This window comes from Punica granatum, chromosome 5 (assembly GCF_007655135.1).
Source record: "Punica granatum isolate Tunisia-2019 chromosome 5, ASM765513v2, whole genome shotgun sequence".
In the NCBI taxonomy this organism is placed as follows: domain Eukaryota; kingdom Viridiplantae; phylum Streptophyta; class Magnoliopsida; order Myrtales; family Lythraceae; genus Punica; species Punica granatum.
This window is the reverse complement of record NC_045131.1, coordinates 792,562-813,874: the sequence shown is the minus strand read 5'-3', so window position 1 is coordinate 813,874 and position 21,313 is coordinate 792,562. Positions and strand designations below refer to the sequence as shown.

The window sequence follows — 21,313 nt, the reverse complement described above, 5'->3', positions numbered from 1 at the left end:
AGAGAGAGAATCAGCGGGAACGGAGAAACGTGCAATGGAGAGAGCAGTAAATTAAAACGACGTCGTTTTCTATCACTGAATAATTGGACCGGGCCTTTGTTTTCATTGGGCTTAAATAATAAGGGTTCGGGTGAGAGCCACCCATTTAATAAGGGGAACCGACCCATTTTGAAACCCGCGAGGCGATTATCTGAGTGCCGAGGAAGAAATTTTCGAATCTTGCGATTTCCCGCCCGGCAAAGTCACCGCCATGGACGGAGGGGGAAGCTCCTTCCCCCATCAATCTCTACGACAAGGTGCATCTCCCTCTCTCTCCGCTTTCTAATTCCATGGAAAGAGTTGCAATTGGCCCAATTGCTACTCAAAGAGCATCCAAGCTGTTCCGTGAAATTGCTTTCCATTTGCTCGCTCATCCTCTGTTGAGGGCATGGAGGGATCGGGAATCTTCTCCAGATCGGCGCTTCAAATTTTCTACATATGGTGAGGTGCTTCTCACTCCCTGATCTGATTTTTTGGCTGAACAGATTCTGCTGTTGGACCGATTTGGGGAATGGAGTCGGTGGTTGCCACTGTTAGTGGCTACCATGGTACTGAACGGTTCAACCTAATTAAGCTTATTTCCCGTGCGGGAGCAAGCTATGTTGGAGCAATGTCGAGCTCGACAACACACTTGGTAGGAGTTCTTTGCCTTTTTAGCTATATTTTGCGATGTAAACTACTCCGAATTTTCCTGCCTTCATATAGGGTTGAAAGACGATATACATATATATCTGAGATTTTCTCTTTGCTTTGTGCGAGCAGATTTGTTGGAATTTTGAAGGAAAGAAGTACGACCTTGCCAAAAAGTTCAGGACAATCGTGGTCAACCATCAATGGATAGAAGATTGCATAAGGCAGGGAACACGTGTTTCGGAGCTTCCATTTATGATGAAAAGGTCTTCTTTTTTTTTGTTTTTTTGTCTTTTTTAAAGTTTTGAACTTAACCAGATTCAGAGGAATATGTAATGGTAGTTTTTGACTGATCTTCTCAGTTCTTGTTCAGTGCTTGAACCAGTTTGAGAGGGTAGTGCTATTGATTTACAAGTCCATTTAGTGGCAACAAATTTGGGAACTTACATAGTGCTTGTACTGCAGTGGGCAAGAAACTGGGCCTTTGGTAACGCAAGTCCCAATAGATACTGAAGCTGGTATTAAGAAGCGCAAAGCGCTTTCTGATCGATCCAATTTCATCCCCAACTCCATTAGCACTGGAGGGGTTTCTGGAGTTGCCAAAGTTTCGGAAGAGAGTTGGACTGATTCCATTTTGTTAAAACAGGTATTCATGTTACTCCATCGCTCTCCTGGTCCTCCTTTCCCACATTTTGCAGTGTTCCCTGAAGAATTCTGTTGTCCTTGATTTCCTGCTATATAATTTATTCAGGCTGGAACATTTTAGGGTCTTAGATGAGCATCTTATTGGTGCAATCTGACTTCTTTGTACAGGAAATTTTCACTTCTTTCTATGATCACATGGAGCAACTGCGGTTTGCAATTTTGCTTACGGTTTATTCCTTATGTCAGAAGCAGAAAGAGCCAATTCATTCTTCTAGGAGGTTGAAGGGAAAAAAGACCACCTCCTCTACACATGAAGAATTCGATTTTCATTCTTCTCTACATTCGACAAGAAAAGAGAATTATCTTGGCCATGAAGATCGAAGCTCTCCTTTTCCTGAATCTTCTCGCAGAGGAAGAAGATTGGTGAAGAAGAATATCATCAGAGAGACTCTGACATTTGCATCTTCAGATTCCGAAGAGGACTGCCACATCATTGAACCTGGAAATCTTGAGAAAACAGCATCATTGAGTGACTTGGCTGGGGTCGGTAATCTTGAGAAACCAGCAACAGGGATAACAGCAGATACCACACCTTCCGGTCACCAGGAAATATCAGATGTCGGTCTTGAAGGCACTGATGAGGTTGAAAATTGCAATCAGGAGTCTGCATCAAGGGATGTTTCTGTGAATAGTTCATCTGCTACTGTGGGTATAACTCCTGAAGATGAGAGCCACCATGTTCAGAATTTAACAGCGGGAACCCAAGATACAAATCAGACCAACTGCGCTGCAAAACTACCTGCAACAACAGACTTATCTTGTGTTATATGCTGGACTGAGTTCAGTTCGACCCGAGGGGTCTTGCCGTGTGGACATCGGTTTTGTTTTACATGCATCCGAGAGTGGGCCAATAATATGGTATTCATGCTTTTCCTATCAGCTTTTGATGCTTTCATTTACTTGCATGAGAGTTACTGGTCCAACAACTAGTTTAATTCTTGAATATGTAAGATTAGAGCTGCTACTGCAATGGTATCTCAGCATACTATACATTTTTTCAGAGGTAGCTTGGCTTTCTTTCCCAGGCTCTCCTCCAAGTTAGTCATGAGTAGGGGCTTCCTTTTGTTGTAAATAGGTTCTTTGCCTGACTCTTTGGTGGATTTTGTTCTTTGATAAACCAGTCTTAGGCCTTCAATCGATAGGTCTTACTTATCAGGAAAAAAGGAAAACCTTAGATGAATGCTTGTAATAACCGCTATGATACATCACCATATAGCACGATATTTTGAAAATTTTCCTCACATAGCACATATTGTATTAATTTTACCATTCGGCATGATATTTTGAAAATTTTTTATGACATAGCACAACAAGTAATAATTTCACCACATAGCACAAAATTTTGGAACTTTTTTAACCACTTAGCACGACATTAGTTTTTCGTCAATTTTTTGTGCTATATAATGAAATTATTGCTTGTTGTGCTATATCATGAAAAATTTCAAAATATTGCACTGAATGTTGAAGTTAATACGATATGTACTATGTGGTTAAAATTTTCAAAATATCGTGCTATATGGTGATATTAACCCTAAATCTGCCAGATTGTCCTCAGAAGTTTGTTAAGTCTCTCTCTCTTTTTCCAGGCTTCAAGGAAAAGAATATCAACCTGCCCCCTGTGCAAAACCAGTTTTATGAGCATCACAATAGTGGAGGATGCAGCTTGTTCTGATCAGAAGATATACTCCCAGACCATCCCCCTTGCGCAATCTGCTACGGATATCTATGTCCTTGCTGATCAACAGACATCAACCTCCACAGTTCAGGTAATAGCTAATTTCAGACTCAAGAATTGCTGCAGCTCCTTTAATATAAATTATCTGCCAGTCGATGGGATCTACAACGATGTTTTCGTGATTTTTGAGACTCGCTAATGCCAGTTCATATCTGTAATTCTTACCTCTCTCATTTGTTTTTGTTTTTCTTCTCTTATATAACAGTTATACAGAGAACCAGTTTGTGTTGAATGTCAGTCTCGAGAACCAGCGGATCTGCTAATCAGTTGTGACGTGTGCAAGAATCTGTGCATCCACTCCTACTGCTTGGATCCCCCTTTGGAACCATGGACATGTGTTCGCTGCAGAGATTCCCGAATATCTCACTATTGGCCCCGTTAATACTTATCTCCCGATCTTATTCTGAGCTGTGTCGCATCATGCTCTACAAATAAATACATGACTGATCTTTCTTATAGACCATTCATCCTAGATTAAGATTTTATGACCATTTGGCATAAAGCCTTCCGGCTAGCTCTCCTTGCACATGAAGTTTGAATATTGCCTGCTAGCCGAAAAACCTCATTATTTGGTTGAATGAGAGTGACATATAACCCCGAATCTTGCTTTTGCTCCGAGAATCTAAACTCCACGGACAAGTTACCAATCAATAACATGGATGTCTAGTAGGGACAAGATTAGACTCGTATATGCAAAGCCAACATGAATGGTGATCATCTCGTGGGATTTGATACCGTTGGTTTTTGCTAAAGAAGGTTTTGATTGAGCTATGTGCTGTAGGCAATCTCTGGTGTTGCTGTTTCAGGAGATTATTATTTTAGTCGCATGATTTAGATTTAAAAGAAGATGATCAGAAGCTTTTGTTGTGTATCAAAACTTTCTGGGATGGGGACATGTCGTATTATAGTGTGCGAAAAAAGCTGAGACGGATAGTGGAGGGTGGACGTGGAGTGGAATGGACTTCGGCTTTCTTAGGAAACAAACAACAAACAGAGAAATGCCCAACTCATATATTGAAAGAAAGGGAACAGTTGCAGGCCCTTGCCACATCACACGTCTGATCCTCTTCCTCACTCTCTGCTCTCGTCTCGTCTTCTTCCTCTCGACCTGACCTAACTTTTTTCCTTCTTTACCCCACATATTCACAACTTTTTGTTTCTCCTCATGTCATTATCATGCCGCATTACCTTCGGTACCATACTGTTTGGTCCGGTTTGGTTTTTTTCACAGCTTATTATCGGGTATTGCATTGGACTTGAAAAGATTGGCAGGTTTAAGTTTAACCCAGATGAACGTGTCGATATAGGATCATCCGAGTGATAGAACAAATGGTTGTGGAGGGTCGACCAATAGTCTTTGTAGACCAGACCCATATCATAGATATTTTATGCCAAAGCTAATAAGGATGGACGTGACTGTGGATGGAGAGTTGAACCACACAGGAGACAGGAGAAAAGGAGAATCTAACACTGTAGTTGTTTATGTTGTCCGGTTTGAAAGGAAGGTCCATGAGACTAATACCTGTAATTGTTCAGGTTACTTCATTGTACCACTCACTCAGTACCACACTAAGAAAAACGGTGCAATATTAAATGAAAGATCAGTCAAACAAGTAAGCATCCAATCAATTCATCACCCAACCCAGCTCACGAGGGGGAGATTCATGAAATTAGTCAAGCATCATATCATATATATAATTCTCGGTATTGTTATTAATTATACAATACTATGCTTGAGCAATTATATACGATCGATGGTTCAAATTATAAGGCGAAGGATTTGGTCTTGGGGGAGTCGGCAATTTTAAGGGTCTCCTCGATGAGCTTACGAGCCTTGCGGCTCCTAATCTCGACCCTCATGCTCTCACTCTTCTCTATCTTATCGTAATCACTGCCGCAAGGCTGCTGCCTGTTCTTCATCTTCAGCACCGACCTCACCAGCTTCGTCTTTAAGCTCGCCACCAAGCTCTCCAACCCCATCATCACCATCCTATATATATATATATATATCCCCTTCTCCCGCACGCACGGCCGGTCCCAACTGTACGTTTCAGAAGAAGAACCAACAAACTATAAAAACCATATCAGATATCGCTGATGATACAATTAGCTATAGATAGTTAACATGGGGCAGAAGACCAAAGTCTAACCAGATGTTCCGAACATATCAGTACATATGAAATATACACTATACTGTAGAGGGAGAGAAGTATACGTACTGTGACTTAAGTAGGTGTACGTACTCGCGCGATTCTCAGGAAGAATTCCCTTGACTGGAAGTTTTGCAGAATCTTCTGAATTGAATGGAAAGGAATTAAGTTAAGAAGCTTTTCTATGTGTTTATGTGTCTCAGAGAGAGAGAGAGAGGGTCGGAACGTATGAGTGTTGCGTATGAGAGAGGGATGAAGAAGGGCTTAAGAAGCGAGAAGGCAGACCACGCAAAATAAGTTAGCCACAGGCACCGGAGCGCCTTGAAGTAATTATCCGCTCCGTGCGCAGTCGGGAGTTCACGGAACCCTGAGTATTAGTCGGGCGAAATCCGAACACTCCGGATTAGCCAAAAAAAAAAAAAGTTAGCCACAGGCACACACATATAGAGAGAGAGAGGAGAGAGTCAGACAGACCATTTTGTTTTGTTGTTTTATTATCAGTTGATACTCGCATATTGTGCAATGATATTTTTGTCAAATTTATTGTGACCCAAAATAAGTAATTAACACATATAGCATATAATAAATATAAACAGAAAAGAATATGTGCAAAAAATTATATATTCTGCCGAGTAGACATAACAAACCCCCACAATTGGGAGTGAGAATCATAAAATTGAAAGTGGTGATGGCAAATAAATAATAACTTTAGTTATAGTTATATAGAAGTGTAAATAACATACGTATAAAGAGATAAGTAGACTTGCATTTGAGGAATGGAAGTGCTGAAGAAACACTAGTGAATAGAAGAATGGTGTATAAAATGAGTTTTCATCCCTTATATTTATAAACTATTTCGTATATTGAACTTGGAAATAGAATCACTTATTTCGAGAAATGCTTTCTAATTATCGAGGAAAAAAATTAATTTTTCAAAAAAATTCATAATTATATAACACTATATACAAATAATATGAATAATTACGTAAAATTCATTGAATATATAACTTAACCAAAAAAATTCATTGAATATAATACAAATAAAATTTAATAAAAGTTCATCTGATCGAATATGAAAGTTCAAAGAACAAGAAGTTATGGGTTTATCAATTTAGCTCAAAAGATACATTCACATTTTGCATTTTGACTTTATTTATTACAATTGATAATTGATGGGCTCTACTCTACAGTGGACATGGACGGACCATTATTCTTTGTAGGCCTAGAGTTTTCTTCTATTTATTATCCTATATGTATCTACCATCCGATAAATACTACTTAAAAGATAAATAAATATATTCAAACTCCCCAATAAAAAAGAAAATTATAATTTATATATTGGGGAGTGTATTTTTAAGCAATAATATTTTGCGCCTTCAAGTTTCTAATTTGACACTTGAGTTAACTAGCACTTTGATCCTCCAATTTTTCAATTACCAGCCCTTGATTACTTAAATTTTCAAAATCGAGAATTTGGTCCATAAATTTTCAAAAATCATAACAAAATGGTCCTTTTAGCCATTTTTTTTACTAACAATTTTGTCCCTAAAAGGACCATTTTGTTATGATTTTTCTAAATTTAGGAACCAAATTCTTGGTTTTGGAAATTCAGGTAGTCAAGTACTGGCAATTGAAAAATTGGAGGAGTAAAGTGTTAGTGGACTCTTGACACTTCTTTTTTCGGTGTGAACCCCCGTATCTAAAAGTTCAATTCGGCCCGACTAATTCAGTATAACCAGATTAGCCCATAGGGAGTAAAGCTCATATTGTGTGAATTTTCTTCATTCATAATGCTTGAACCCAATCAAAGGGACCAAAAGCCAAACCGATTGAAGCAACCCAAATTGGTTCTTTGATTTGACACTTCGATGCTGGTCCATGCACGTATATATATCGATACATACACATTCTCGCACAATTTTATTGTCTTCATGATTCTTCCTAGGTAACCATAACATTTTCATGCTTATTCCTAATCTCATCAATTATTAAACAACACGATCACCAGTTACGCAATCTTTCCCTTTTTTTCAATAGTATAATGAAGTTATTAATGTAGCAATAAAATTTAAGGCACTTTCACTTAGAAAGTACGCGTACAACTGCCATATACAAATACAAAATTTACTTGACCAACCTATAATTATTTGCAAGCGCCCACATTGATTGTCACTTTAATTACTTTTCCATTTTTACGATTATTTATTTATAATTTGTTTTCTCTTTTTTCATATATATATATATATATATATAGATATATCTATATATATCTTTTTTGTTTGTTTTATTGTTTTTTCTTTTGTCATGATTCAAAGTCATGAGCAGTATTATGATAAATCACAATTACATATCCCATGCACCAAGAGACAATGCAATGCAAAGCATGCACTGTCGAGAGAGGTCACATGTCTGACGAGGATGTCTCAGAGTGGCCAGTTTCCATCGCTTGTCATTTACTTGTCAGCCCCCATGCTGTTGCAGGAAGTAAAGTAGCCGAAGGTTCAATAAAGAAAAACTAAAAAAATACAATAGCGGGACATGAACACTCTAATAATATCGTTGAATATCATCATCCAAGCTTTTAACGATAAAATTCTTTACTCCTCACTTTCTTTCTTTCTTTCTTTTTCAATTTTAAATTTTCAAGATCATCTTCCCTAGATATATATATATATATATATATATATATATATATTCCAATTATTGTATATATTAGAAAATTACATGTCAGATCGAGCTGCAGGCAATTGATTGAATCATAATGTTTTTTTTTTCAAATTTTACTTGTTTATGGGTCGATGCAATTCGAATAAACTAGTTACATGCAGTACTGTTTGGTACAAAATGAAAAGATGAATATTCCATGATTCCCCCTTTACCCCTTCGATCATATTTATCGAACACACCGTAAAGAGTATGAAGATCCCTTTTATCGAAATAGAGGAGCTCACAAAAAGAATATGTAGCAAAAGATAAATAAAAAAATGCGAGAACTTATATACGTACTTCTATATATATAGTTGGGTCCTCTGGGCTTAAAGAAATATAATTAGTAATTACCATCTCAATAAGTCCTATTGGGCCTTAATTCATAGTGTCTTGTATCTATCTATCTATGTACATGGCATATGGCTTGAGGACTCTCCCCTGTGCCTATTTTGTTTGGTATTTCCTTTCACCACATATTATTCCTGCGTATTATTCCTCTGTGCCTATTTTGTAATTCGATTTCTTGAACTTTTTGTCGAGTACTCGTCGCATGTAATTATTTCGTATTACGAATGAATTCTAAAAAGAAAATCTATCTATCCAGCTAGGAGTTGTCATTATCAAACAAGACAAATAAAAGAGACCTAATTGTTTCATTTGCATATGTTCATATAGCTAGGCAGGTAGGTGCATGCATGTGCACTGAGCAATGGAAGGGAAGAGCTCTCTAGCTAATTGATGATTATTCATTCTTTGTTGACCGATTTTAATTATAAAAAAATGGATATATCGATGTTAGAGATTGATCAATAATGTTGACATAGGCGACTCAACAAATAGATCGAGCATGAAGCGGCCGTCAAACTGAAAATATTTTTGTGAAGAAAAAAAAAAGCGTTAAAATGACGGCACAACTAGTAAGATACGACCCCTTTTTTCTTCGCACGGGTGTCGGCAAAGAGATGATCGATCGACCAGACCACACATGAATACAATACGCATACGAAATTATTAATTTAATATCGTATTTGTATGTTCTGTTGGGTGAAATTACACATAAGAAATTATTAAATTAGAGAAATTAGAGATTTATTAGAAGCAGGGATGCAATTATTTGAATATGGCTAAACAAAAGCCGCCTCGTCGAGAGAGAGAGAGAGAGAGTATTTTCTATTTTCTCGATCATTAATTAGTATAATTGGTGGCGGTATGAGAGTGTGACGATGACCCAAGACCCTATTTGCGTTTTTTCCTCGTGATTTGATATCCGAGCGGTACAAATTGTCAGTTTAAAGATCATATGCATTGCATTATTAAAGATCAATTATCGAATCACATATATACAGTAGCTAGCTACAATGAAATTATGAAGCGGCCCACTCTAATTGCGAGTGGATCTAATCTGATTATAATTATATATATAAAAAAAAAGCTAGCTAGTGACGGATCTAGAAACTTAATCCAAGGAGTCGAAATTAAAGAGATGGCAAACGAAAACTAAGATCGGAAAGTGAGGGGGCCAGAATGAAAATTTCATATAAAGAAAATGCAAACTTATAATAGTATATAAAGAAAATTGTAATTTTTTTCTAGTCCAAGGACGCGACCGCCCCAGGCGCCCCCTTGAATCCGTCCTTGGCTAGTCATCTATATATGTTTTTTTTTTTTTCAGCAAAAGAAATTCTATATATATTTTTCTTTTTTCCTTATTACATATGCTTGACTTGATATGGAAACATATATATCTGATTATTCTAATAATTATTTTATCTTTGGAACATTTCACGTTCAGTTATATGTTGATTATCTATCTACATATCCCTCAATAATTGTGCGAGTTGTCGACTCACGTCAAGCTCGGGAACCGATTTCTCCTATTCCTATCCAACCTCATTTTTACACGTAACTCGAAATTATAATATGTCTCGATTTATTTCACATGAATAATTGAATGCGTTGGAGCTAGTAGACATAACAATATGTGTTTTGCGCTTCCTTTCTATATAGACATTAACCATATATCTCTCTTCCCTTTATCTTTTTTTGTTTGATAGTCCTCATGCATGCATGCTTTGCATTTATATATTGAATATATATATATATATATGAAATATATTATATTCAATATTAATCTAGAGATAATGTTATTTGGGAGCGGTACATATATGATTATGAAGTCCAACGGAGAGATGAAAGAAAATGACATGCATGACGAGCTTTGCGATTTGGACCAACTTTAGTTACTATACAATTTTTTTTTATTTATTACAAAGAATGGCCATGTGACTCGTATAATGAAATATAAAGGGAAAAATATATTTTCAATATATTACCTTTACCTATTTTTTAAATATTTTTCTATTTTAGTTTTATATCTTACATTACTTTTTTATTTCCGTCATACAGTTAATTTTTTCCATTAAGTATGTTGAGTTGGATTCCGTAGATAAGCCACGTCATAAAAAAGATCCACCTGGAATAATTTTTATCGAACAAAAGTAGTTGGCCCTTTTATTGATTTTGTTCAAAATCCTCTCCGTTTCTTTTTTCTTTTCAACATTTCTCTGATCAAAATGTAAATCTTCGGTTATGTTTGATTTTAACTTTTTTGTAATGATTGTGTTGTTGAATTATGAGAAAAAATATGAAAAATAATGAATAGTTGAGATAAAGTAATTATTGTATTGTTGAATTGTGAAAAAAGTAATAAATAATTGAGAAAATTTAGTACTAAAAATTGAATTAAATTGTTAAAAAAATTAAAGGAAAAAAAAGTAATAATTGTATCGTTGAATTGAAAATAAGTGGAATTGGAGTATAGTTAAAACATTTTTAAAAACAAACAAAGGAATCGTCTTTCTCCCATTAGCTTAATTAATTGTTAGAGAAAAAATAAATAAAATCAAAAGAATGAAAATAATTAATGAACACAATAGAGAAGACAATGAAGACAGAAGAAAACGATGAACATTGAACAATAACGAGTACATAAATGTGTTAGGTTTCCAATCCATAAATGTCAACAACATTGAAACTTCGATCAAGTGCCGTTTCAACTCAGATCTAGGAATAGTACTAAGGACAAGGTGGAAAAACCACTCGTGAATTTGGGAGGTAGAAGAAGACTCCCCGTGTTGCAAAGTCACCGATCAATGTCACTTGATTCCTCTGAGCTCAGAGTCATTGAGGATTGAAGGATTAAAATTTTCCTATGTTGAGTCGTGTGGAGTTCTAACCGGAGGGGAGTTGCGAAAAATGTGTTGGGAAATCAAGCAAAAATGGAGGGTCACGGAGAAGATTTTTTGAATTAATAAATAAAAAAGCAGCAATTTTCCTTCGAAGAATTGTAGCAAACTCGACAAAGAAGATGTAAATGTTGCAATTTTTCCTGACATGAATCGTCTACGGGATCCAAGTGCACACTTCATGGAAAAGTTAACTGTAAGAATCCAAAAACGAAAAAATAACATTAGGTATACGACGAAAATAAAAAGATAGAAAATAGAAAAGTATAAGGTAAAAGATCGAAAGTATAATTTTTTCAAATATAAACTCTAAATATTTAATTAAATACACGTGTAGTTTTATCTGAGTAGCGCACTTGAAATCTTTTATCATTAGATAAGAGCATGTTTTACTGTGCAATACCATATTTGACATATGTGGGGTAGTATGTGCCATATATATATATATATATATATCTGTGGATCCGATATGTTTGTCTGATTCACTGTGCTCCTTTTGCCCGTAATCTTATCTCCTTTAACAGCCTCACAGAGAAAACGTACAAACCTTTCTAACAAATTTCCCAAATTCCATCTCCAATGAAATCTCTCTCCCTCCTCCTCCATCCATGGCACCCAGACAAATTTCCACATGACCTAGCTTATGTATTTTGTTATATATATATATATATATATATTATATTTACTATATATGGCATTAGGTAAATATGTATCTTAAATCACAAGACTGTCTTGCTCATCATCATGATCAATTGCTCAACTTTTATTATGAAACTTCCTGTGTCTCCCTCTCTATATATACAAACACATATAAGAAGTAGGACAGCACCAACGACATTATTTTAATCTGATGTGAGATCACGTGTCTTGGATCACTTAAATTTATAATTCAATAGCGAGATTATCAATAGATCATTGTAATCAATTATTATTAATTAACCCGATCCTAACTAAAGACTGTAGGTAGATAATGTTCTGGCACTTCTTAAACTGATCGACAATATGTGTACCATATAATATATAGATATATATATATAATAAGGCCCTTCGGAAAAAATAAAATATAATTAGTATAATTAATCATAGCACTTTATACTACTTTAAAATCTTTTTTTTTTTGGCTCAGATACTTTAAAATCATTTAGCCCAACTTTTACATCAAGATGTCATATACCCGTCCCATTTTCTTTTTTCGGCATGTAATATGATATTTAGAAGTCCAATTTGCTCCGATTGATTTAATTCTTATTGAATTGGCCTATTAGGGAGTAAATCTCTCTTAATCATGAATTTTTTTTATTCATCATTCTCGAAACAAAGATATTAATTAATGAGAATAAATATAATAAACTCACGCATTGGTTCATTGATACGTAAGCTTTTGTTTGTGGGCCTCTCCAGTTTTAACCAAATTATTATATTAATAAAAAAAAAATTCCTCTCTTCATTGATATTCATCCACTGTCTCTCTCACTTTCTTCTCTCTCTCTATAATCTAAGACCCTCTCCCTCTCTGAGTGAAAATGAAGTATTCTTCTTCTTCTTCTTCTTCTTCTTCTTCTTCTGGAGGGAAGAGTCCATTAACACTTCAGAGGACCACCCCCAAAATAGTTGTCCTATTAACCCTCACTTTCATCCTCCTCACCATCCTCTCCCTTTATTTTCCCTTCCTCTGGCAGCATAAAGGAGCACCCTCCTCCTCCAAGAACTCGTCACCATTATCATCCCCCTCCTCCTCGGACATAGTCGAAAAGACGGGCAGTGCCACGACCTCCTCGTCGTCGACATGTGACATTTTCATGGGGGAGTGGGTTCCAAACCCAAGGGGACCCTACTACACGAACAAGACGTGCTGGGCGATCCACGAGCACCAGAACTGCATGAAGTACGGGAGACCCGACAACGAGTTCATGAAGTGGAGGTGGAAGCCCGACGGATGTGAGCTTCCCATATTTAATCCAGCTCAGTTCCTCGAGATTGTTCGGGGAAAGTCTATGGCATTTGTCGGAGACTCCGTCGCAAGGAACCAAATGCAGTCCATGATTTGCCTCATCTCCAGGGTAAGTCACGATATCACTTTCCGAAATATATATATATATATATTTATATATATGTACTCTTACATACCGCTATACATATATGTTACTGTTTGGTTCCTTTTTTCTGTTGTTGGTGAAGTATAGTTCTTTCTCTCTTTAGTTAGTCTTCATCACCACTTATACCAAAAAAAAAAAAAAAATTCCTTCGATGCATTCCTATAACGGGTTTTTCCCCGAAACTTTGATTCACTTATAAATAGTTTGCATGAAAGACATATACAGATGTTACATATCACTACACCAATATTAGTTTCAATGAGTGTCGCGTAAACCATCCTTGACGCTTACGAAAAGGCAGAAAAATCTTATTATGATGATATTGAAGAATACTGAATGAAAAAGAAAAGAATATTTTCAAGTATGTGAGTTTAGGAAAAAGCACTCCAAATGCTTTATAAAAATTAAAGGATGTCTCCGCATATATGCTCAATTAGTTTGGTTTCTAGGATAAGATTCATTTATATTAATTTGTGTAACATACCAATATATTTACTTAGAAATCAAAATTAGAAAAATGAGTAAATTCCAACAATATGCTGACATGGCATATTAAATATGAACAACGACAACTCTCCTTCTTTTTAAAATAGGACATTTACCACTTATGTGGCAGCTGATTGGATATTTGAGAAACAATATGTTGATATGGCACATCTGAATGTTATCTTTTATTTCAAAAATTATAAAAACTAGAAATTAAAACAAAAGGTGAATAAAAGGGAAAAAGGCAGTGAGGAAGAACTACAGTGGGGGCTCACCCACCAGCGACTGACAGGTTTCTGAAGGCATCGGAGACTTTTACCTCTTCATCGATTAGAGGCTCGAAGATGAATTATGTAGCGTCCATTGGGTTTCCAAGTGCAGACAAAAATAATTCAGCTAATTCAGGATATACGGCGAGGAGATAAGACTTATAGTTCAGTTGGCAGCTTTCATGCCATTAAATTAAGTTGGACTGGGTCTTCCCATATTATTTACATGGATTAATTTTGCTGCAACATTATTTTCCTGGAAATAATACTTGCAGTGGATACAAAAGGTACCTTCAACGCATTTTATAAGGGAAACTCGAGCTAATAAACGGGTACATGTAACCTCACTAATTATCGACCTGAAACTTTTTGATTATCAAATGAGAGTGAGTGTCATCGTACTACATCTTCTTGATAAGCATATATGTGTTTTGATGGCGTTTTCCACATATAAATGGTCCTATATAAGTCTCAATTTTTTAAAAATGAAGATTATAATTGAGCAGGAGAAACAGAAAAACGTATAGATAGAAATCCTCATATAGGAATATATCATATTTCAAAAACTTCCAAAAATATGCTGGAGAGAGATGTTTGCATTATATTAGATTCGGCTTTCCTAAATATAATATTAATTTTTTCTCTTTGGGGAAAATTATTATTATTATTATTATTATTATTATTATATATTTGTATGCATTTTGGTATCTGAAATGGATTCCTAATAGTTCAGTTCGAGCTGGGTCGGCTCACTAAGAGGTAAAATTCTCTTAACGTGAAATTTTATTTATTCACAAGAGTTTAATCTAAAACTTTATTTATGGAGAATAAACTTCAAATTATTTAAACCAATCCCTTTTGGTTATTATTTTATATCTTGAGAATCGATTATATTGTCGGACCAATACGCCGTTTCAATTTATGCGCCACTTGATGCGTCGAGCTGGGGCTATAAAAGATGATGTTTATTTCTAAATTTGCACTCTTTCTGATATATTAATTTGACGGTGAAAATTAATAAAAGTTTGAAATATATAAATTAATATATATCACAGCTAGACAGACCACGTATGAATCATGAAACTACTCTATTTATGCGCACAAGCACACTCTTTTTAATTGTACACGTAACACTCGAATTTAAAAAAAAATAAATTTTGGGGGTGAATCATGTAACACTCGATTTTCCCACATCTTAAAGCAACAATATGGCTTATTAGCAGAATTATACATATATACGTATGATCCAGCCCCTTGCATTAAGACCCCAACCCAGATTTAGAAAGCTAGCTAGCAGTGCGCTTTCAATAATTGTGCACGACCGAGATTAGTATGCTTCCCATTTCATCCGGAGTTTATGGTCCTCACAATCGTGATGAGGTGATCCATATCAAGCCATAAGTATCCGTGGTGTGCACAAAAATCCAATTGCTATGAGGGATACATCCTTTAGCCAGCGAATTGAAACTTCCATGGTGGTCCAAATATATATATATGTGTGTGTGTGTGTGTGTGGATGAATATATGTGTATGCATGTAGCCATGGATGGGTTAAATTGCTACAAGCCGAAGGAATATTGTCCTGTGGCCCCTACCCTCATGCCCACTTCTTTGTCTAATTACATACGCTAGCTACGCCACAAGAAACAGCTTGGCCAACAAGATTTTATAATTATTAACTATATATTAATATTCTTATTTTCATCCCCCCTTTTGCATGAAATTAAGATAAGACGAGAGGCACATAACATGCATGGACACATGTCTGTTGGAATTTCATGGATCTCTTTGCCACTTTTTCTATTTCTCGATAAAGTAATAATATTGATATGTGACATCGACTGTGTTATGTGCTGTTTAGTCTTTCCTCAGTTTCTATTGGTTTCAACTTTTTGGTTATAAGCAATAACATAAATTTCGGTTTTCTTCCTGTCAAAGATTGAATACCCAATCGATGTTTCGTATACGAAGGACGAGAGATTCAAACGTTGGAGATACACAACGTACAACTTCACTCTTGCCAGCTTCTGGACTCCCCATCTGGTGAAATCCGCGGAGACGGACTCGAATGGCCCCACTCACACTGGGCTATTCAGCCTCTACCTCGATGAGACCGACGAGAACTGGACGTCCCAGATCGAAGAATTCGACTACTTGATCGTTTCTGCCGGGCACTGGTTCTTCCGTCCATTAGTATTCCATGAATACCGAAATGTAGTTGGCTGCCACTATTGCTTGCTCCCGAACGTTACCGACATGACGTTGTTTTACGGATATCGGAAGGCGCTTAGGACGGCTTTTGGGGCCATAAATGGCTTGAAGAACTATAAGGGTATAACCTACCTTAGGACGTATGCCCCGTCCCACTTTGAGAACGGGATGTGGAACCAAGGCGGGAACTGTGCAAGGACAAGGCCGTTCAGGAGCAACGAGACGGCCTTGGAGGGCGCGAACCTTGAGGCTTACATGATCCAGGTGGAAGAATTCAGGAGGGCCGAGGCAGAAGGACGGCGGAAGGGGCTCAAGTACCGGCTCCTCGACACCACCCAGGCGATGCTGCTCCGGCCAGACGGGCACCCGAGCAGGTACGGGCACTGGCCCCATGAGAACGTCACACTCTACAACGACTGCGTGCATTGGTGCCTGCCCGGGCCCATCGATGCATGGAGCGACTTCCTGCTGGAGATGCTGAAGATGGAGGGCAGGAGATCGCGGCAGGAGAAGCTTATCTACAGCGACCGGAGACTGAGGGCAAGGTAGTAGGTTTCATAGGGCTGCAGTAAATTATCGAGTCACTCTATTGTAATTTTATCCTCCCGATTGGTATTTAGCTCATCATCATAAATAATGTGTGTGATTTATTAATGCAATTTGCAAGAAGAAAGAATGTATTTTGTCGAAATTAATGAGCATGCTTGGTGGAAATGCGCTGGGCTCAACTACTAAGGATAGCAGAAAGCCCACTGGCTTTGGCCCATATTGTCGTGTGTTGTTTCTGTCCACTGCAATTTGCCACGATGCATCTACAATACATGCAATGCGATTGAAGGTATATATAGTACAACCCATTCAAATTTCAACCATTGAAATTAATTATTTTAATTTTTCGGTTTTGATTTTCAAGATTAAATTTCGCTTTTTCTTTTTTTTTTTTGGGTAAATGATTAGATTTCTCTTTTGCTTATAGAATATTCCGCCACTATATCCAAAGTGAAAAAAAAACAAAATATCTCACTCATGAAGAACAATTTTCTAGTCCTCTTAGAAACGATGGGCTACTGAAAAGGCACAGATAAGTTCGTGGATCTGATCACTCGATTGGAGACTGTAACTCGGTACACGATCATAGCTAGAAAAATACGAACATTGAAGCGTGTGCACATTCATGGGAAGGACGAAACAGTAAAGGAGGGTACATGGTCGCCGCACCATATATGATTATTTGAATTGGATAGTGAACTTGGACAGGAAGGCAACTTGTATATACATCTGCAGCTCGTTAATAAAATGCAAAAATCAGTGCAACTGTTCTGACCGACAAAGGTCGAGAGGAAGTTACTGTTGTGTTGCGGATCCTCTCTACATTAGATTAAGCCAAAGAATGGCAACGAACTCGCCAACAACCTATAAGAGATAATCGCAATGTGAAATTTAATTTATTATAGTCCCATCACAATAATTAAAGATGAAAAAGGAAGATTTTGTGCTTATTTTATCCGTGTACAGCTCAGACGGCAAGGACAAAATCTGACGGTACGTAGGGAAAAGAAATATTCCATGCTTTTGAACAAATGACATAGCGGGGAGCATAGAGACAAGGACATAGTTTGATTAGTATAACGGCAAAACCTTGAAGAACACATAGTGGAAGGAATCGACAGGATCACTCGCTCACTCTGTACACTGCTGAACTGAGCCTGTTTTGTTCATGGTCCCGTTGTCACTTTTCCCACATGCTTCTCTCTCTTTCTCTCTCCAACTTAATTTCTATTCCTCCGCAGTGTTTTCTTTGAAAATCGACTTTCTTTTGTTTGGCCACCGATAGCATTGGCAGGGGAGACCAGTTATTCCATGACAGTGAGATAATGGCAGCTAGGAATTCAAATTCCTCGACCGGTCAATTGGGTTTCATGTGTTTGGTTAGAACGAGTAGATGCCGTATCGTGTTTATCAGGAACGTAGGAGCCAAGATGGAGATGGTTTGGATAGGGCAGAGGAGGCAGAAATGAAAATGCAGATGCAATGATCGGTGGCTTGGCTTCAAAGATAAGGCAAGAGCCAACTTAAACCATATGCATGTAATCATCAATGTGAGAATCTCTTCTAACATTATAGCTCACTAAAGGACACATGGTGCACTGATGTTGATATAAATAAAGGAGAAAGTATGGATATTATTAATTTCATCCCCTTCTTATCCAATCGTGTCAGTTCTTCTTCCATTTTTCCTTTTGAGGGCCAAACAAGGATGATGTGTGTTGCCGAAACAGTTCTCTTCTCTACCAGAAAGCAGTGATGAGTGAAGTTGCATTCTGTTCAAACTCATGGAATAAGCTTTCTTCAACAGCAAGAAAGTAGTGAGCCCAGGGTCTTTTTCATCAAGCAAAGGAGAAATCTTTAAGCACCGACTGGCATTCGATCTTTTCCATCCGCTTGACAATAACGTCGCACCATATAAAGTTTAATTAATGCACGGCTATTGGAAGAAATGCCAGTCCAGTTTGTTCAGAGTTGAACTCAAGAATCGGAAATCCTGAAATGACCCGACTTTGTGGTCTTCGTTAATTGATGCATGATTGGTAAGATGTCACTTCTGGTGTGCACATTGGGAAGCTAATCATGCACCCAAAAATTTCTAGTATTTTAATTAAGAAAAATGATGCCCCGCCAGAAAATTAAAAGGAGCCTCCTCTGCATTATGCATTCATTGATAAATCATTATTCAGTTTGGTATTATTTGGCAATGATACTCTCCAGCCTAAGCTTAGCCCACATATGCACCAACTTCTTCTTATGAAAAGCAATCGAACCACATAACCAAAGCTTTGAACAATATTATCCAAAAGAGAGTCCCATTAATCATTGAGATGCCATACGTTATAGCTCCCCTGGCTTCTTGAGAAGTTCCATCTCTCTGCACTCTGCAGCTCCTCCAACATGAAGATTCACATCTCTAACATCGAGCTTCCCCGAGGCAAGCTTGCTCCCCAAAAGAGGGCCATAATGCTCGCCCCGACTCTAGTTGTGCTCGTGCTCATCCCTCTCTATCTCTTCATCGACTCTTCTATTCCGCTTCAGCCTCCGAGTAAGGTAGGCCTCTACAAGGGATTGTGGAGCAACTTTCGGCTGGAGAAGCCATGCGACGTGTTCCGAGGGGAGTGGGTCCTGTACCCCAACGCGACGTACTACACGAATGAGACCTGCCCGCTGATCATCGACCAGCAGAACTGTCTGAAGTTTGGGAGACCTGACACTGAGTACTTGAAGTGGAAGTGGAAGCCCGAGGGGTGTGAGTTGCCTCGCTTCGATGCAGTTGAGTTCTTGGAGATTGCCAAAGGGAAGTCGGTGGCATTCGTTGGAGATTCTGTCGGGAGGAACCAGATGCAGTCACTTCTATGCCTCCTGGCTAGTGTAAGTGATCTATTTGAATCTATCCATCTTCATTCCTTTCCAGACGAAACCTTTTTTAACAAGAATTCATTAGGATCGAGTTCATCTGTTGATTTTCTTTTTTCTTTATCCGAATAGTAGAGTCCTCGTGTCAACATATTATCTGCCTCACAAGTCTCTTTCACTGGCTCTAATATATGCCATATTAGTTGTTTAATGCTTATCTAAAGGTAGAGATATCATTAAAAGAAAAAGGTGCAATGATTCCAGTTTTGGAGCTCAGTCTCTTCACCATCTTTCAGGTTTCTCATCCGGAGGACATAACTTCAAGGTACACATCAGATACGATCAACTTCAGGAGGTGGTTCTTCCCTGAGTTTAATTTCACCTTGGCATCGTTCTGGGCCCCGTTCTTGGTCAAGGCCGTAGACTCGGACAGCAACGGTCACACCTACACGAGCATCATGAGCCTCCACTTGGACGAGCCTGAGGAGGCCTGGGCCCGGGAGGTAGAAAACTTTGACTATGTGATCATCTCAGCAGGACAGTGGTTCTATCGGCCGATGATCTTCTACGAGAAGGGTCAGCTGGTGGGCTGCAGCTCCTGCGGGCTAAAGAACGTGACGGAAATCCCGAGATTTTACGGGTACGGGATGGCCTTCAGGACGAGTTTTAGGATCCTCCTGGACCTCAAGGGGTACAAGGGTGTCACGTTTTTACGGACGTTCTCACCTGGACACTTTGAGAATGGGCCATGGAACGACGGAGGGAACTGCATTAGGACGAGACCATTTGGGAAGGAGGAGGTGAGATTGATGGGGTACGATTTGGAATTCTACAAGACTCAAGTGGAAGAATACAGGGCTGCAGAGAGGGAAAGCAGGAGTAAAAGGCGGCTGAAGTTTAAATTGTTGGACACGACTGAAGCTAGTCTGATGCGACCTGATGGGCACCCGAACACTTACGGGCACTCACCACATAAGAACTCAACCTTTAATGACTGCGTCCACTGGTGCGTGCCCGGTCCCATTGACACATGGAATGAGTTCTTAATCCATTTGATGAAACCCGAAATTCCAAGGTTTTCATTCTGGAAGCTGCGGAGGGGAGCCTAGCTAGCAGAAATGATCCATAAGCAGGCAATTCCGGATCTGCGTTACAATCACTTATTATAGTGCCCTCCTTGTGGTACTTTGGGGTAACAAAGTTTACTCTAATTGTATAGAACAACTAGCTCCAAGGGCCAATTTTCATATGCTTTTTTTTTCCTTTTCTTTTCCCTTACCTCATAATTTTATTTTTGTTGTTTGGAGTGATCATTTCTGAATACTAAATCTGGTTGTAAATAAACCGTACCTACTGATCTCTTGTATTGAAGATTTTTGTGCTCGGGACACTATTGCCTGAAATTTCAACAACCAACTTGGAACCTAAGACATGAAATCCCTCCTACCAATCTCATTGGGAAGTTCGATATGTGCATGAGAATCAAAGTATCAGTAGATTTTCAGTACCGAAGTCTTCTGCAAATGTCTGCAAAAGCTTAATTAGGTCATGCCACAAGATTGGTATCCCGATTGTCGGAAAACCCAAGTCAAGATTCAAGAATATGAATCCTAGAGCACGAAACTAGCTGTGG

General features: G+C 37.9%; 3 protein-coding genes and 1 long non-coding RNA gene across 6 annotated transcripts; 3 read left to right on the top strand and 1 right to left on the bottom strand.

Annotated features, from left to right (window-relative positions):
* Window positions 1–139: 139 nt before the first annotated feature.
* LOC116209673 lies at window positions 140–3,710 on the top strand. 2 transcript variants are annotated; one of them, XM_031543395.1, is made up of 7 exons: window positions 140–296; window positions 525–673; window positions 802–935; window positions 1,135–1,315; window positions 1,561–2,232; window positions 2,961–3,140; window positions 3,315–3,710. In XM_031543395.1, the coding sequence occupies exons 1-7, from the start codon at window positions 251–253 to the stop codon at window positions 3,489–3,491; spliced, it is 1,539 nt and encodes a 512-aa protein (XP_031399255.1). In that variant the 5' UTR covers window positions 140–250; the 3' UTR covers window positions 3,492–3,710. The 2 variants fall into 2 exon arrangements, with proteins under 2 accessions (XP_031399255.1, XP_031399253.1); XM_031543393.1 differs by having other exon boundaries at window positions 1,483–2,232.
* Window positions 3,711–4,717: 1,007 nt separating this feature from the next.
* LOC116209675 lies at window positions 4,718–5,637 on the bottom strand. Of its 2 annotated transcripts, none has more exons than XR_004157298.1 (2): window positions 5,329–5,637; window positions 4,718–5,179 (listed from the first exon to the last, which is right to left on the bottom strand). It is a non-coding gene; the product is annotated as an uncharacterized LOC116209675 (long non-coding RNA). The 2 variants fall into 2 exon arrangements; XR_004157299.1 differs by having other exon boundaries at window positions 4,718–5,150; window positions 5,329–5,623.
* A 7,046-nt stretch (window positions 5,638–12,683) lies between these two features.
* Window positions 12,684–17,041, top strand: LOC116208290 (protein trichome birefringence-like 19). Its single transcript, XM_031541648.1, has 2 exons — window positions 12,684–13,273; window positions 16,003–17,041. Exons 1-2 carry the CDS (start codon window positions 12,737–12,739, stop codon window positions 16,822–16,824), a joined length of 1,359 nt encoding a protein of 452 aa, XP_031397508.1. The 5' UTR covers window positions 12,684–12,736; the 3' UTR covers window positions 16,825–17,041.
* Window positions 17,042–18,965: 1,924 nt separating this feature from the next.
* Window positions 18,966–21,068, top strand: LOC116206750 (protein trichome birefringence-like 19). The gene is made up of 2 exons (XM_031539556.1): window positions 18,966–19,695; window positions 19,977–21,068. The coding sequence occupies exons 1-2, from the start codon at window positions 19,222–19,224 to the stop codon at window positions 20,787–20,789; spliced, it is 1,287 nt and encodes a 428-aa protein (XP_031395416.1). The 5' UTR covers window positions 18,966–19,221; the 3' UTR covers window positions 20,790–21,068.
* Window positions 21,069–21,313: the final 245 nt, after the last annotated feature.